At 34.4% G+C, this 18,959-nt stretch overlaps 1 protein-coding gene across 1 annotated transcript; it reads left to right on the forward strand.

Moving 5' to 3' along the window:
- Nucleotides 1-11,699: 11,699 nt before the first annotated feature.
- Nucleotides 11,700-16,423, forward strand: LOC126748906 (zinc finger protein Elbow-like). The gene is made up of 2 exons (XM_050458446.1): nucleotides 11,700-12,086; nucleotides 14,095-16,423. The coding sequence occupies exons 1-2, from the start codon at nucleotides 12,027-12,029 to the stop codon at nucleotides 15,313-15,315; spliced, it is 1,281 nt and encodes a 426-aa protein (XP_050314403.1). The 5' UTR covers nucleotides 11,700-12,026; the 3' UTR covers nucleotides 15,316-16,423.
- Nucleotides 16,424-18,959: the final 2,536 nt, after the last annotated feature.

Below are 18,959 nucleotides of genomic sequence, written 5' to 3' on the forward strand. Positions count from 1 at the left end.
ACAAAAGCAAACCAAGCGAGAGTAAAGCCGAGCAAGCAACCAAGTAAGCAGATGGCGGGTTGTTCTTTGAGCAAAGTCCACTATTTCTGGGTCATTCTTTAGCCGCCCCGTCAAGCGAAACTAATCCGTGAATAAAACGCCATTAGTCCTGGTCTATAGACTTGATAGTCGAATGATTTATGGGCTGCCATTGTCGAGCACCCCTAAATGGCTTTTGGGTATGTGTTTTTATAATACCAAATGAACAAGCATCGAGTAGACGGTGCATATAAAACTTATCTAGCATAGACAATATTACAAATATAATTATAATTTATTATTATACTCACATGAGCGGCATGCGCGAAGACGTTCTCATTTTTATTTTGAGACTCATTTTCCTTTTGATGCTTGATAAAACCCAACAATAATAGCAAACCGAAAAAACGAACTAATGATTTATAAGGCGTTTTGTTCGAGTCCGAAATATTATTTTCGCCATGGGTCTCGGTACAGAACAGCGCTCGTTCTGAAAAGGTTATTAATTTCGTTCGACTTGACAGTCATCAGTGTCAAATAAATCGCGTTTGACAGGCGGTTTGTGCCGGTGAAAGCCGAATAAAATACGACGCTATTCTCCGAAAGAAAACATGCCGATTTTCGCTTCGCAAACAATGACGCCCTGAGGCTGAAGGTCATATAAACTAACCAGGACTAATGGGACGTGGATAAAAACCTTTAACGTTTTTATAAACGATGTTTCCTCATTTTGATTCACAAGTCTTAAATTCTAGTCTGGTTTTTTCATTAAAATTACTTCAATATCTCAAGGCAACGCATCATTTAGGCACTAAATCAAAACTGGTAACATCAACGACCTCATTAATGACTTTTTTCACTTAAATCTCTCCGATCCTTTTTTTGAAACGAAAATGTCTTTTCCAACATGTTTACGAGCGTAACGTTAACGACTCAAGTTGGCAGACACTTTACTCAGCGTTGGCATGTTTATGACGCCCCCGTTGACGTACGGTCTGAACAAATGATTTTACATGTGTACCCGAGGCAACCGAAGATCGTCCAGAGATAGTACTCGCTGAAATATTGATATCGCTTTTTACATCGTAAATATTGCGCAAAAGTCTTTGTGAACATTTACGAGTATATTTAATAAAAGGCATCCTTTAGATCAGTTTCTGGCACGTAGCACATAGAAGCCTAATTTAATAAAACGATAATCTTATTACAAACGCCCGAACGCCCCGCCCCGACTTCCTATCATCAACCCTTTTCCGAACATATCAAAATCATCCTCTCGACCACTCGATTTACTGACGATTGATCAAACGAGCCATAATTCGCGTCGACAGCGACAGGCGGAGATGATGAATCTGTTCCCTCGGGACATCCATCTTCATTACGAGGATAAGTCCGGAATAACCGGATGTAACCGGGATCGAAAGGCCACGACCAGGTCCAGGACCATCGGGACGGATTTCGTGTCGGGAGAGCTTGCGGCTGGACAGCAGCTTCACTCGTCAATGGTCCGTAAAGAGAACTCGAAACACTTTCATTGTTTCGTATTATTGTTTATTTATCTAAGTAATTGCAAAAACACATATTTTACATAAAACATCAATGTAAGGATTAAGATAAGTTAATCTAAAGTCATATATAACGCTTTATGTACCAAACAGACCAGGACAGTGGTTCAGTCACGCATTTTGGAAAACAACACTAAAATGTCTTAAAGTGAACAGCAGCTGCTGTAGGCCATCACTCAGTTTGGAAAGCGTATGTGTTTAAAATACGGTAACGATAAACTTTTACGTAAAAGTAAGGTATATAAAAAAATTAAAGTCGCATATCGTATCGTAACTCTTTTGACTGCACAATAAAGCCCCATTTTCCCGGCATTTTTAAGCCTCTTTGAGATATAAAAAGGAGCTTTATTACAGCCGGTATCAAGCAAAAGATACCGGCCGTAAATATTTAGTTGGACTTGTTAAAAGCATTCTTCTTTGATCTATCGTGTTGATAGATTTCGAGACGGTTTTAATGAATCGTCGGATCCGACATCAAAAAAGATTTTCGTTACGGAATAACGAAAATAAATCGCGTCGAGCGGAGAGATTGACAGGCGCAAGACATCGTTAGATATAACAAATAGATTTTATATTTTTTACAGTTGGCAGTTGTTTGAAATTTAAAAGATTCATGCAGAAAATAATTTTTAAAACCAGTATTTTAAGCCATAGAGCCACCCGAAAAAATCATTTGCATTTAGGTAACCATTACGGAATTTAAATGCACCTCTTTGCTGACAATTATAAAAGAACAGTTTTAATACTATGACGTTACTACGTGCAACGCTTTTATATTCAATGACAAGACTCATAAGTCAATAGAAAATAAGTAAGAATCTTGATATATTTGTCAAAAAACATTCTATAAATGTTATAGTCCAGAATTTTATAGTACGTTAAATTTATCATATCCAAAATTAACTCGACTTATTCGTGTTTACCAATAAATCAGACCTAAATATAAATTATTATCTTGAGACATCATAACATTACCAATCTTTATAAAACTAAAAATAAATTACGTCTGTTACTACACAAATCATTTTCTCTAATTATAAGACTTATTTTATTAAACAATATCTAAATTAAGATAGCAATATGTAAATATTCATTATTACATTTCTGTAAACAAAGACATTAATAATAATATGGCAATAGTTATTTTGGTTAGCCAGGATCTTGCTATCAATCTCAGTTGTCGCAAATTACCTAGATTAAGTTGCAAAATAAGAAAAGAACTACATTACGCCGTTAGTCATTACTTATTTACACCAGTAATAAATTGTTGGAAAAATTCGAGGCATGTAACATTTGAAAGAAACACTCAATCTTCGTTAAAAGAGGAGGCACGTCAAAACAGAGCTGTCACCGACTAATCCGTTTAACGACCGCGGCTACTATTTTTGACTTGGATTGACATTATACGTTTTATTTTCGGAAACACGCTTTCGCGCTGGTGTGTATCACGCTGTCAGGGAGCACTTGAACATACTTTGGGGGTATTTAAGTGTTATTTTTAGTCAACTTTATTCCATCTAAATCCAATCAACTTTATTTTATCCAAATGTCTCAATTAACAATAATTTCCCGCAGTGTCGTTTTTTTCACCAACTATTTTATAAATTATGGGCACTTAACTGGAATTTATGATGGCATTATTTCGCTTAAAAAATGCGAGATATATCATGCCATATTAATTGACTGCCATCATTCATGTCGGCATGGTTCTAATTGCCATCATATTTTATTAATGACTATTTTCTTTTAATAACCTATCCTGTGATATTATCACGAATATTTTAAGTTACATGTTTGTAGTCACAACAAAGTTTAAATGCATTTTTATTAAATAGGCGTTATCATACTTACAATTAAAACAAACATATTTAATTATGTTAAAAACCAATTCTTTATTTCTAACGCCATAGTTTTTTTAATTGGTTTTGCCATTTATTGAATTATTTTATTTAAATCTAAAACGAACGTGACATAATAAAAATAAAGAGAGACATGTCAGCTTCCAATAAACATTAAAGCTATTAACAGTAATGCGCGACAGGCCTCTGACATATAAAATATGGAATAACAATTATATTATTTTCTTAAGGCTGTTTGCTTAATTTTTCGAACTGCCAATCATATTTTGTTATGCCAATTAAGAACCCTGACAGATCCCGGCTGACGGCTTTTTACTTTTTTATTGTGTGTGTTTAAATAAAGGAAGGAAGTATGTTCATTCGAGTTTGTTTTTATATGATTTGATGGTGACATATTCTATTTCAAATTTTACGACGAGAATTTTTTTATAAGTTAAGAAATAAGAAAAAGATTCAATATAACCGAATCAAACCTTACGTAAGCGAGAGGCAATGTGACAATAATCGCTTTTAAGAGCGATTTACGGCTAATAAAATAGTAATAGGCTCTCTAAAATGCCTTGTATGTTTACCTTTTAAAAGGTTTTTTTATGGCTCGTCACGTTACTCGCATAGATTTGACGAGCGATGAACCCCGGCCGCGACGAAAATGGAAAAAGCGCTTTTGTTTTTGGAACATAAAGAATTCATTAGATGGGGGCGATCTGAATCTGACATGCGGTGCCACCCAAATGGTAAACTGAGAAATAAAACAACAACAACAACAACAATCTAAATCAGGTACTGGAAAATTCCAAAAACAATAAGGATCAGAAGACCTATTTATTCTGCGTGCTTGTCTTTTATTCTACTTACCACCCAAGTCGACCTATCTGACAAATAAAAACTGCTCTAACACGCTAGTTGCCAATGTAAATAATACCTTTCAAAATAAATCTGTCTGTTCATTACAACGTGTAATCACACCCGGTGAACACAATAGATACCCTGAATACCCTCAAGTCGCACTGAAAACTTTTAGGTTGATTTACAACCTCCAGAAAGCATAGAATGAGAAGAATAATGAGGTTGTCTGGTGTTTCAAATGGGCGCAAAATTGTCACTGGTGATGTATGATGATAGCTTCTAGTGAAAGCCACGGTAAAAATTGACCTTTCTTTTTAGGGTGTATTGTTAAAAATGACTTCCTTCATGCCGATAATACTACAAAATTGTTTTTGTTTTCTTTTACTACATCTCTGTAATAAAAGTAAATGAAACAATCACTCTTATTAATAAAATAAACTAATTTTAAATTAAACTCTTTTTCATCTTCTTCATTCTTGAATTAATCTCAATCGTGATTTCTCAGAAAAGGGACGCCGTAACTCACGAATTGCTCCCTAGGGAGCGGGATAATCGTTCCCGCGCACTTTGCAGACATTTAGCCCGACGACCGCCGCTCTCCCAGAGGATTAATCACTCTCGAGAAGCTGAGAAAGTCGGAATTGGGATTGGGATTTATTTGCCTTGCTTCAGATTAGAATTTAAAGGTATTGTGTGTGCCATGCAGTGTGATCGGTGAACATTATTACGTTTACTTTTCGGGAAACATGTATCTTTTTATTAAGAAAAAATACAATTATTCAAAGGCTTTCGATGTAATCGATCATGGCTTGTTAGTCGCCAAGTTAAACTTTTATGGTTGCAATGAAGTTGTTCTTTTTTTTTAAGTCGTATTTATGGAATCGTACTCGACGAGTACGTCAATAACAATTACTCCAAATCGAAACACATAATTTCTGGAGTTCCTCAAGAATCGATTCTAGGACCTCTTTTTATTCGCGTAAAAAAATAAAAACATTTTTATTTCCCTAAAAAGCCAGCTCGTTACTATGGGCAACTCTTTATTTGCGTTAAATAAAGGCGTGTTATGGCACTATTTTACTCCCATTTACTTTTTAAACGCATTAAAAATATTAGTATTTCTTAAATTATTTAATTTTTTCAATTTTTCATACTTCTTGTAATAAATCTGATCCCTTAATTTTCTTGCAATCGACGAACAAACATTTTCAGACCGCGTCAAATTTCTAGGGAAGTAAAATTGTTTTTATTTTTTTAAGCGAAAAGCATACGTTGGGCGAAAAAAAAAACCAAAAGCCAAAGTAAATCCAAGAATTTATAGGTAATTAATCGATTTAGACCTACTTTTTCAATATCTCGCTTTAAAACGATTATAAAACTTTATTCTTGGAGGAACAATTGCACAATTAGTTTTTTTTTCTCTGCGGATTTACAGATGTATTTAATTATTTATTTTTTTTTCAATCTCTTCTTTGGTTAATTTTTATATTACTATTACTGCTTGTTTGTCGAAACATTTATAATTATTATTGTTATTAATGTTAAAAGATAAAAGTAGCTTTTTGGGCAAATGTAATTTAATGTGCATTTGATACTAAATAAAGACATTTTTATTATAATAATTCAAATTATTTTATGCTAATACATATAAAATAACTTAATTTTCTTATTTTAAGAAATTAAAATAAGATGTAAAAATATATATATATATAAAATAAGCAATAAATATCACCGTTAATATTATTATCATTAGAGAACCAGCACAGCGTCGCCTTTCCAACAGGTCCCCATTAACGAATATTTATTTCACTCATTATGGCTTATTAATACAGCAATAATAGGATCCCATTATCGTTCGCCTATAAGCTGCCAGTTAACTTGTCGCTTGTTTGTCTTAGAGTTTAACATATTTTTAACAAGAGCTTTTAAGACTCTCACCAAACTATGTGGAATTGTTAAATTTTAAATGCTAAGGCCAATATAGGTTTTATGGCTGAGATATCGATAGTACTCTACCGATTATTTTATGTCTAATTCCCAATAATAAATAATCTTTAATTATTGCCGGCATTCATACCTATTGCAAAAGACTATTATTTATATACTTACAGGACCGCAATAATTATCAGGTTTTAACAATATTAATGAAGGATGTAAACCTCATTATAATAAAATTTATTGAGCGGCACCTTTACGAATAGCGTGTCAAGTAATAAAGGAAACACGAAACGTTAAATAATGCTCAGCGGTTTTTCTCTCGTAATTAGGAATATGCCATGCCGAGGGAATATTAATTTTATTTCAACGTTTTATTTAAGATATACCGCAAGCATTAATTTTTCCAGTACAGGGTGAATTATTTGTTGTGCAATGTTTAAGAAAAATAATCACAATGTTTTTTGTGTACTTTTGTAAGAAAAATAATATTTGACAAATTATTTAATACCGTTGGCTCGTTTTAGATATGTTTTTTCTTTACGAAATTATAGACTTTTAAAAAAAAACTTTAATTTAATTAACATTAAATATTAAAAAATAAAATATTTCCACCAGTAAATTTTTGACATCACGTTGGATTTTATTACGAATCTGTGAAACGTTTTAAAATGTTTGCCATTATCTTTAGCAACCAAAGACCATTCAATTAGCGAGTGTTAAGTGTAAACAAAAACCAAAAAATTAGAAGTAATCAATTATGTTTACTTATCCGAAAAGTAAGTAATTAGTAAAGTTCCAGTTAATTAACACCAACATTTTGTCAAGGGAAAGGAAAGAGCTTTAAACGACTTTTAATGACGGTGATTACCAAAATATTACGGATGTTATAATATGAATAGAGTAAAATATGTAATTTGGAAATGCGAAGAATAGAGGGAAGTGTGTTTTTTTCTGTATCACATTTATATCACATAAAAAAGGATCACACGTCATTAAATACATGTAAGGATCTGTTTGGTTCCGCAATACCCTATTATTATCGATTTGTGAAGGAAAATCGGAAACAATGCATCATCATCCGAAATCCATTACTGTTAATTTTCTTAATAGATTCAGACCGAAACAGCCCTATTTGCCTTGAGTTTGATACGACCATTCTACCATTGTTAAAAACCAAAAAAAAAAAATAAAAGAGCTCTTTTATCCAAGCCGACCTGTTATTAGCACCCATTCAATATTTTGGCAGTTTAATTTTCTTATGGCGCCAGGGGTAATTATGGTGTAAGCCAAAGTTTGTTTTGTTGATTTGGGGTGTTATTTTAGAAGTTTACGTAACAATAGACAAGAAACACTGGTCTCTTTTGTGTAGGATTCGTTAAAGACATAACAGTAGCAATATCGCTCTAAAATACTAAGAGACCCAGAGAAGAACAAGATAAAATAATAACATCTCATTTACTCCATGAGATGAGAAATAGTCTACACTAGACTAGATAAAAGAAAGAAAGAAAATGTACTATATTCCGTGAGACAAAAATCTTATTTACAAGCATCCTAATTCACAGAAGAATCAATACATCTTCTAAACTATAAAATTTTTGAAAAAAAGCAGAAGTTAGAGGAAGTAAATTAAACCTTAATAGAACAAAATAAAAGGTATTACAAAATATGAAAATGATGTTAGAACACAGGTCAAAAGGAATCATTAAAAAATTCATCAAAACTATAATATTGTAAACACCGAGAAAGCAGCTTATTCTCACACACTGCACGACGTCTCGAAGATAGCGAACCTTCCGGAATGGTCAAGAAGGAGCAGCGTCGTGTTTCGTACTGTAAATAAATTAGTTGACTATTTTCGATTGTTTTAATTCACACCCAACGAACAGGAAACACGCTACAAAATACAACTTAGATAATAAAAGTGATTTTAAGTTGCTTTTTTACATCTAATGTTTGTCTAATACGTAGAGAAACATGAGTTTCTGGTAAGTGAGGATGTAGGGATTGGTAGGGGAAAATCATCTAGCTGACGAGTCAAATAACTAGTATTAGAAGAAGGTTTAGGGCATATATGAATAATAGTAACAATTTCCAACATAAAAAGAAAAATTACAGTAATTATCTACATCACAAAAACTTGGTTGCCAGATATAGAGATTACATGTTTTAAACCTTAATACTATGAAGTCTTGTCATACTACTGTAGGTAATTATACATATTTTATAAGGATATATTGGCTAAAAACTAAATCAGAAGGTTAAGAAAGCTAAAATCATCCAATCTTCCAAAGAAATTGTTCTTCCTGTTTCTTAAGCCATTCAAAGCAGTTCTTCTTGAGCAAAAACAATTAACAACCCATTTGTACGGTGTCAGTCAGGCAAGGCCGTTTATCCTCGAGTTAATCTAACCGCGACATGGCGGCCATCAGTTAAGGCGACTCCGGGCGTCGGGACGCGCCCGGAGCCCATCAATTATAGCCCGGAGTAATTCATCACTCAGAGCCCAAAAGTTAACCGGACTAATCCGGGATTAGACCGATGCGATGTGGAGGGATGGGGACTGTGGTTTTCGCCTTGTCACAAGAATGATGTCGAATGTGGTTATACGGGCAACATACAATGAATTTGCTAAGAAACCAAACTTGAAAGTTTGTTAGTAATTGTAATTGGAATGTTGGAAGTAGATGTTACATCAGAGGCTAGTGTGGCCTTCGCAAAAATGCGCTTTCTCGGATATTTTTCTAGAATTTTACACATATAACTGTAGGATGAATTAGTTTTAGGTTCGTAGTTATTTAATTTATACGTATAATATTATTTTTCTTTCGAATTCCATTTCAATAAACAATGATCTCATTCAGGCTCCGTGAACGCTCCTTATCGATGTGTTATGATTAGGTGGCAGTTTTTACTTTAACGGTGACATCGGCGATGACGAAAGGGGACATCGGTGGACAGTCTTCTTGAAGGTTCCGAAATAGACGCGTTTTCGGGAAAATCTTAAAAGACGTAGGGCGTGTCCCTAACATTAAAACGGAAAGACGTATAAAAGACGTAAAGACGGGTTAAGGTCAGGATCAGTAAGACGTGGCTGCATCCTTTTCCTTTTCTATTATAAGACGTGAGACGAGTTATTATAAGTGTTTTAAAGCCGCTCGACATAGGGATGTGAACGCGATTTACCATATCAGTTAACAGTTAAAGTCTACTCCAAACTCTTTTGTGCAATAGTTTTCTTAATTATTTTATTAAATACTTTGAAAATCCCGCACCGGACTTTTCATTACCATCAACAAACCCTAGACAACATAGAAAACCCTACATAACTAAACCACTTAATGCTGAAAAGTTAAGAATCCTTAATATAGTTATTAGTTCGCGATTCACAAGCGTCTTTCCAAAAACCAGTCAAGTAACTTAATGAAATAATTAATTTCTGTTATTAATCAAAATAATCAGGCGATCCAAAGAAGGCAACGAACAAATTGAGATAGACAGATTAAAAAACAGAAGGTAATTATTTAAGCCTTAAACATCGATACAAGGCGGCAGGATAAAAGCGCCGCGGAAAGAATGTAGTTTCCTTGTTAGACCGCATGAACGAGTTAATTTTCTTTTAAATGGATGCACCTTGTCATCGATGCTGTGCGGTAAACTTGAGGAATTTCTTCGATGGTATACGAAGTAACACTTTTTTTCTTAATTGGTGTCTTGCTTAATTAATTCTCGTTATAAGACCTGGGCATGTTGATAACTTCTAATTATATTGTATTACTCGGACCAAAAACAAGTTGGATGAAAAAAGTTGTGATAATATCAAAACCAAAATTCACTTGTGCTAAAACCAAGGAGGATTTTTATTGGAGCTAGAAGTAATTTGGAGTGTCTCACGTCTCGGTCTTTCAAAAAGAACCGACCAACCATCATCAGAAAAACATTAATAGGCAGACAGTTGTAAAACGAATGGTTCGAATGCGGTTTCAGAAAAATGATTTTGAATTTAATAAATCGTTTTGCGGAGGGTTGCTTTACGACCGGATGTGTTGGATAACTTGTGTAAATTATGCAGTTATTTAACTGAGCTGGTGTTCCTAAATAATCGTAGATTAATACTTCTTAGATAAGAAGCTCCCATAACAGCCAATTGAATACTTAAGCATCGATTGAATGTTGCGCCCTCTGAATGTGAAGAAGAATTACTAACCAAAAACGAAAGAGCGTTTGACGTCTTAATAACGGGAAATTTAAAATTTCATTATGGCGTCAAATGTGTGGGTCTTTCGGAAACTATAGTATGCAAATAAAAAAGGTGGTAAATTGTGAATTTTTTTGTTTTCATATTAAACATAGTCTTCCATTTATCATTTTTTTTAAATTGCCTACTATAATTTAATTTAATTAGCTTTTAAGGAGTCTGCAAAAATATTAACGTTATCAGGCATAGATAATGGATTTTAAGAGGTTCGATTAAAGGTTTGTTTAATGATAGCGAGGGATGCGAATCGTGTAGAAGATAAACAATATATTTTTTTTAATTGCATTGAAAGCAATAAGCCGCCCTGCCCTCCGCCGTAAACAAAACAATAAAGTCACCCCAAAAGACAAATTCGTCGGCTGCTTTCGCGAAAAAACCATAAATCCAAAAGTGGGACGTTTAGCGGAGTAAAATTGCGCATTAACACCATAAAACAGCCTTACCCGTAATGGCTTTTCCGAGACTGCTGTGAGTCGTTGAGCCTAGAGACTCTTCGTGAGAGGGCAATATGTTTCTATTATCGAGGATGGGAGTGAGGGGGAGAAGGGATACATGGTATCTAAACAGGATAGGTGTATCTTAACAGCTGATTTACTCAAGAAGAATTATTTAGTTTCTACTTTCTATAGGAGTAAATAAACAAACTCCGACTTTTTACGTAGACCAGGAGATAATCCTGCTCAATAGCTCTCTATTCACCCTCCGACATTACAAAGGGGGGGTAAAGATGTCGAGGCCCGGAGGCAAAATTGCCTTCCATATAAATATATTGAGGCATAAATCTCGAAAAACGGTCCCGCATAAAAGGAACGTTTATTTTATACAGTCGTCGGGACTTGATATACAGCATATTGGCACTTCGGAGGCGTCGGAAACTACCACGCTAAATCATCTTTACGAGAGAATGAAGAAATAATTGCCAGTGTTTATGAGTTTGGGGGTTGCTGACTTTATTCAAATTTATTCCTGTACTCTCTTCGCATAAGCGGAATAAAAATAATTAAATATTAAGGTCTATCCAACAGTGACCGTTAAGGCGCGTACCCACTGACGGTAAAGCAAAGCAGCAGACACGACCTGTCAACGGGTATCAAAACAAAACGAGCGACCGCAACACCTCGAAATCAAGTCGAGACCCGCGAAGGCGCGAAGGGTGTCAAACTAACAAGGCAGGCCGTGGGCCGTGGGGCGGCAATGGCGGTAGCGGTGGCGGTGGTGGAGGGGGGGAAATCGGCCGTGTGACGTCACACCGTTTGTCGCCGCTTGTTTGAAAACCGCTGCCGACTGCCGCCGTCCATTCCCTTCATTCAGTTGTTCCTTGATGTTGATGTCGGCGACTTTGTGCTTGTTGTTCATTCGGTTTGTTTCGCTTATACGATCGGAAACAGTCGGGTAAACAAGTGATTGTGAGAGCGGTCTGAGTTTTAGTGACAAAGCTATGAGTGAATAACAACAATTTTGGCCATAACATTTCTTGATGGATACGACTGCCACGTAATTTCTTTATTTGGATTATTTTAAGCATTCGCAAGTGGATTTAAAATGTTAACTTCGAGTAATCAGTACCTGAGGCCAGAGTACTTAACTCCTTTACCAACTACGGTATGTATATATTTTTCTACAAACTACTTACTCAATGTACAACATTATTATTATGTAAACTCTAAAATTATAAAAAAAACATATTGTATGTGGGTAGCATTTTAATGTATTGATAAATTTGAAGATTAATTTGATCTGGCCTTCAAATTTTTGTGTATTATATAATTTATATTTATTACTAACTTACTTTATCTTATACAAGAAGTTCACGAAACACAAAAACCATTAAAATAATAATAGGAAAACATGCGTCGCATCTTATTAAATTATGCATCACTTACATTTGCGTTACGTACAAACCTTTAAAATAAAAAAACTTTGTGTTTTTAAAAGGAGCTTCAATTTGTATAGCAATAGCAAAAAATATTTCATATTAGGGTTATGCAAAAGTATCTTCTCTTGTAAAATTGTGCCTTTGCATTAACAAGAATCAATTATTTGGAGCGTCAATTAATTAACTGTAGCAGCAACTTTAGATTTTTTTTTAGCTTTAAAAATACCAGACGTCCTGTAAATAACTATATATTTTTACCTTGTTTTTATTCTGATTCGCAAAACCTTCACATAGCCTAGAAAACAATCTTTTTCGGAACGAATTTTGGGGCTGAACATAAGATTTTTTATGAGATACGATTTAAGTTGATTTGTTAAAAACTATGCCCGTTTATTTACTGGATATAAAATTAATTTCTCCCATTAACTAATTGATTTTTTTAACTTATAAAATATATATCCATTCCAACCCATTCGGTTGACAACGCCAACCATTAATCAACTAGAAATCCATCAATAATAAAACAACGTGGCGTCGCTTCCAAGAAAGCTGCTGCTATATAAAATAATATTAATTCTTTTCAATTGACTTTTAGTTTGGTAAATGATAAATTATAGGTTCGGTCGTTAACGGCGGCCATTAATCAATGTCGCCAGAGGTAATTTCAAACAAAGGCAACATGTCGTCAGCACATTATCTTTAGTCGTCCGTAAGGTAATGAAACGCTTCTATTCTTGTTTAATAAAATATGAATCAACCGTTTTTCACTCATTTGATGGAACGTTTTTGTTAGAAAAATTACAACTTCATGATGTCGAAAATATTATTTATATAATTTTTCCGCTTTTCCAAAACATGTTCGATCATAATGTATATTTGAAATATTTTATTAATTTAGAGATTTTTCGATAAGAGTAATAAGAAGTGGGTAGGTTGAAACAAGGTCATTACAAACAAACACTTAACACAATACATTAGACCATTTTCTATTTATCGACGTTATTATTCTCAATACCCGGTAATATTTTCTTACTAGCATATAGTTATTGCAATTACTAGGTAATAAATCAATATGTTTTTTAGGTTAATACTAATAAATTATGAACAGCTTGTAACTATAAAGGTTAGAAAAAAAAATGATGAAGTGCCTTATCACTGTAATACACAATCCCAAAAAAATCTTCATTTTGTTTGTTCAATCATTAAATAATCATCAGCGTAACATTAACAAATAAAAAAAAATGAATGTGTGCGTAATGTTTCCCGGGCGGTAATTGCTCAAACAAAACTGGCGAAGCATCTTTTTCTGCCACACTAATTAACACAATTATACACGTAATAAATCTCTGTCAGATTTTACTTAATCTCCTTCGCATATATCATGCTTACTTGGCATGCATTTCTTAACTTATTTATTTATTTCATAGCTCATTTGTGGCGGGAAAATGTCGCAATTGAAATCGGCACGCTGATTATTTATGAGAAATTTATATTTCGTGTTTTACGTGTCATTTGTAAACTGATACTGTCAAGTCTTTATTAGGAACGCCTTAGAATTAGATACACGGATCGATTATTGGAGTGCTTGTGTTTCCACTCGTTCAAAATTACAACCATCTAAAAATAATATTTATAAACTTTTCTTGATGAAGCTAGGACCCCTTTTTTACCACTACATTTTTTCATAAAACTTCTTTCTTAAATATTATATTAAATTGACTTATTGTTTTTTAGCTGGACGCCAAAAAAAGCCCGCTCGCCCTTCTTGCCCAAACCTGTTCCCAAATCGGAGCCGACAGTCCCAACTCTAAGCTCCTCCAAAGTGCGGACAAATCTTCAAAAAAATCAGACCCGAGCAAAGACAAGGACAAATCCAGCAGCGCTCCCTCCAATTATAACATTAAAAATCATTTGGACTCTACCAGAGAAAAGAGTCGCAGTCCAGATGAGCGATCCTCGAGCACCGCCTCAGCGAACAGAGTCCGAACCCCGAGCAGTACCGGATCCTCCCTAAAAGGGGCTCAAGTCAACGGCAGATGTAATAGCAATCAAAGTGCCACCAGCGCAAGAGAGAGTCCGATGGATCGTAAAACTCCTGCAGAAGATAGTAACAGGTCGTCAAAAAGTCCCGAAAAGGCTTCGGAGGGTAGTAATAGCCCACAAACTCCGTCTGGTAGCAAGACTGCTTTCACCCCTAACATACTAACAAGCTCCTCAGATCCCGCGATTAAGGATTTGCCCCTTGGAACGTTTAAACCAGGCATGCCTCCTGTAAGTTCAGCCTTTTTAACGACTTCGAGCTATCCGGGCTTCCCTCCGGGACTCCCAATGGACTTGATGACTTCGAGCCTAATCTCACGCACTAGTGCACTAAGTCCCTATTTTTCTTATGGTAGGTTGAAGACACAAGATTCTCTGTCAGCTTGCAGAGATCCTTATTGTACAGGGTGCAGTATGAGCTCTCATTTACTAGGAGCTCAAAAGCCTCCATGCCCGGCAGGCTGCACTCAATGCGATCATGCCAAAGTACCAACATCTTTACCATCTGGTTACAGTCATGCAGCAGCTGCGTATGCACATGCTCAATTGGCTGCTCTAGCTGCAGCTAGTCACTTGCCATATGTATGTAATTGGATCTCAGGAGATGCTGCTTATTGCGGCAAGCGATTCTCTAGCTCAGAAGAGCTTTTGGCTCATCTAAGAACTCATACTAGTGCAACAAGTGAGGCTAGTGCATTGTTAGGACCTCCAACTCATCCTCTTCTACACCGAACTTATCCAACGCCTCCCTTGTCACCCCTAGCAACGGCTAGGTATCATCCTTATAGCAAACCTCCCTTATTGCCTCCGTCTTTAAGTGGTTTTCCAATAGGACATCCTGCCTTGCCTCCTTACTTGAACCCTTACTCTATTTATGGACCAAGGTTAGGATCTACGCCAGGGATGCACCCCTAAAAAAGATTTGAAAGTCAAACATAAGAAGCTGTGGTATTATTTTTGTAAATACGAGCCCGCTAGTCTTTTCTGTTATGTGTGAAAAATAATATTGACGAATATTCCATATAGTATGAACGAGTTTTTTGCTAAACTCCCATTGATTTTTAAATAATTAAAAGCTTACTTTTATCAGTCATGTTGTTATTGTTTAAAATTAGACCTCCAAATTACTTGTAATGTTGGATATATTGAGTATGTCACACGATCCGTCGAAAACTGAGAGTAATAAATACATCTTTTTAAATACGCGATAAATTAGCATGGTATTAATGTTTTTTTTATACAGAAGAAACCAATAAGAAGTATTTACCACATAACAGGCAATGTTTTATAAATTTTAAGATGCATAATATATAATTTGGTTCTAGAGGTTTTTTTGATAATCAAACAATTCTTGATGGTTTCCAGGCATATAGTATATGGTTAACATAATAATCTCACTTTTTGTCTGTGTGTTTGTCCTTTATTGGTATTGTAAATAATAATCATTATACTATATACGTTGCTGTACATTTATACTATTTTAAAAGTTGGTTGTGTGAATTGAGGTTTAATAAACAGTTTATCCTGTGTAGTTTACCATAACTTGTAAATAGTGGCCAAAGATAAATGGTAAAACATTCTGCTACCATTCGCGTACACTAAACAGGCTAATCTTGTTATAGGGAAATAGCCTTTAATTAGGCAAAAAGGACGTCGGGTGCTTCAATCTCGAATCGATTTTGTACAGATCTCATCTTAAATTTAATGTGACAATTATTAAGTTATTTTGTTAAAAAATAAAATGTTATTTAACTCCACATTTCTTTAAATATATGTATCCTTTTACAGGCATGTATAAAAACGTAGAAATTTAATTAATATATGTAGTTCTTGTTCTGTTTAAATGAAATCAAACCATTGTTCTTTTTTATTGTTTAAATAAACAAATTATCTCTTTTTTCGTTATTGTATATCATGAAACTAATAATATAGTTTCATCAAAAAAAATCTGTCGTACCATATCATTAATGTATACCTTATAATTATGTAAAAGTAAAAAATATATTTTTATTGTTACAAATAATTTTGTTGTATTTTTTAACCTTTCTTTATAATGCGTTCCAGTTGTTCACACGTTCAATTAATTACATTAGTCAAGTGAATGCGGTGTTTTAAATACTTCTGAAATAATAACTTTATCAGTTGCTCGTTGCTCATAAGATTTATATAACATTATTTTATTAAGTCGCAGCACTCGATTCATGTCAGGCACATAAATAAAATGTATTTTCAATGATCCTTTATCGCACGCTCACCCTGTCATCGTCCTCTTTCAACAAACACTTACTTCTTCTATAAGAACCTCATCCACTATGTACACAAGGCATCAGACATCAAGGGAGAGAGCTGCCAGTGGCTAAGTAGTTATGGACTAATAGAAATGCCAACGAACAGATATAAATTACTTTAATGTATGGTAAACATTCATATATGTCGTATTCGCTGGCGTCATAAATATGTCAGCCGCGTTGTCAACTAAATGCCTATTAATGTGTTCTTGGGAAATTTAAAACCGCGCCGCTTTAAATTTGCCTCCGTGTCACTCGTTACCTACAGTGGCGTAACATTTCATTTTAATTCAATTATTTCTCTTGTCAATAATTACATAAAAATATTATTTAATTTAGAACAATTTTAAATCCTATTTAATCACTTCGTATAGGTTGATATACAACATGACTGGTGGCTTTCACAATTGCCAAGTAGGAATAAAAATTTGTGTGGAGAGCGTCCGGCTACTAGTTTTATATATTTCCATGATTTTCACTTTATAAATTATCATTTATATATATTATGTATCTGCCATAGACAGAGAATCATAATGCAGATCACAATATTCTTTAATATTCCATTATATTTAATTCCTATTATATTTCTAAATGTCAACAATTTACAAGGAATATATTCGAATAAGGTCGTTTTAGTTTAAAAATGCAGGATTCTCACATGTTATTAAATAAAACAATACAATATTAATACAAGCAGGTTGAGCAAGAGTACAAGTATTACAAGTTTCATTATTTATTCAACACCTCTGTGGGACCGGGTGTTGCATTAGCAACACATGTAAATGGCTCGATGTCACAGTTTGCTGCATTTTGCATTCAGACATGATGACGATTAGGTGGTCTTGACAAATGGTGACATACAGCCCCAACCAGTGGTATGATTATCCAGTAATTTATGCATCGTTTGTAGCTGACTTTACGATTCAGAAGCGGAGAAGAAAAATTAATAATAATAAATCTGTAGTTTTAGTTTTTATGATCACGGATAGAGAAGGAATTTAATTCTTTAATTTTATAATTAGGCCTTAAGTAAAATTCAAAGAAAAGAGTACTTTTCAAATTTGAATAAAAAAAGCTTACTTTCATAAACACATAAAAATGTTACCTCCACTATTAGGTTGCCCGTATTATTTAAGGATTTCGCACCGGTCAGTATGTTTGAAAATTACACTGTGTCACCCTACGATGTTCCGGACAAGTGATGATGATTTGTACGCACCACAGAATCGGAAACAAAGGAAATCACCTGTCATACATGTCAAACTAATCGTTGGAGGGCGTCACTTGACTTCATGCTAAGTAGAGAGTGACCTTTTTTACGAATTACATTAAGGCAAAATATTTTATATCTCTAAATTAATCTTTGAGAAGCAAAGACACCTTGCTGCTTGTGTGAATTAAACTACAGATAAGTATAAAATTTATTATAATTAGTTGACCCTTTAATCCATCTTCAATTGGAAAACATCCGATCAGGCATAGAGTAAGAGTCTGTTCGTTTTAGCTCTATGTGGCTCATCGCTCCCTTTAGAGCCGTCAGTGACGACAGAGTGCTGATACACCTGAAATATATGGCTCTAATATCGAGTAGAGCGCCGCTAACTCACCCGCGAAAGCACCGAGCACTCTCTTTTGGTTTATTTTCTACAACAACGGCGGCTTCTGGAAGAGTTACTGTTAGTTCGCAGTGTTCTTTATACTACCCTTGTAATTTAATGTCGGCATTACTAGAGATATTCCAAACTTTTAACAAAAAAAAAAAATAATCACTCTTGAAATATTCATGTCAAAAAGTTTTTAAATGATATTGAAAAAGAAAATAGGGTGTAAATATTAATAATTACAGCTAATAACCGCCCTAATGGAGCTATTAAGACACCAACAATTTGTTTCGTAATTGTTCGTGATGCATGTTAAAAATTCTTTTCAAATTATAGGTGTGGACATTTGTCTTCGTCGAACAACAGCTGCTGCTGGAAAAAGTAACAACGCGTGAGATAGTTTCTCCGTTTGACAAGAAGATTAACTGGGGGTTATATTTAGATATTAAATAGAAAAATGCCTCTAGCCTGAGAGCCATTAGTTTTCAGTGAATAGGGTTATTTCTTCTTAGGGTTATCTTATTCCCTGGTTTTATTTTTCATCGCAGGTTGAAGTTGTGCATTCATGAAACGAGTAAATTTATATAGCGCAAAAGTTTATGTATGAAAACATTGATGAAAATTTATCCCTTTTTTATTAATGTCAGTGTAAATTAGACCTGCACAAGGA

Source organism: Anthonomus grandis, chromosome 22 (assembly GCF_022605725.1).
Source record: "Anthonomus grandis grandis chromosome 22, icAntGran1.3, whole genome shotgun sequence".
Taxonomy (NCBI): Eukaryota; Metazoa; Arthropoda; class Insecta; order Coleoptera; family Curculionidae; genus Anthonomus; species Anthonomus grandis.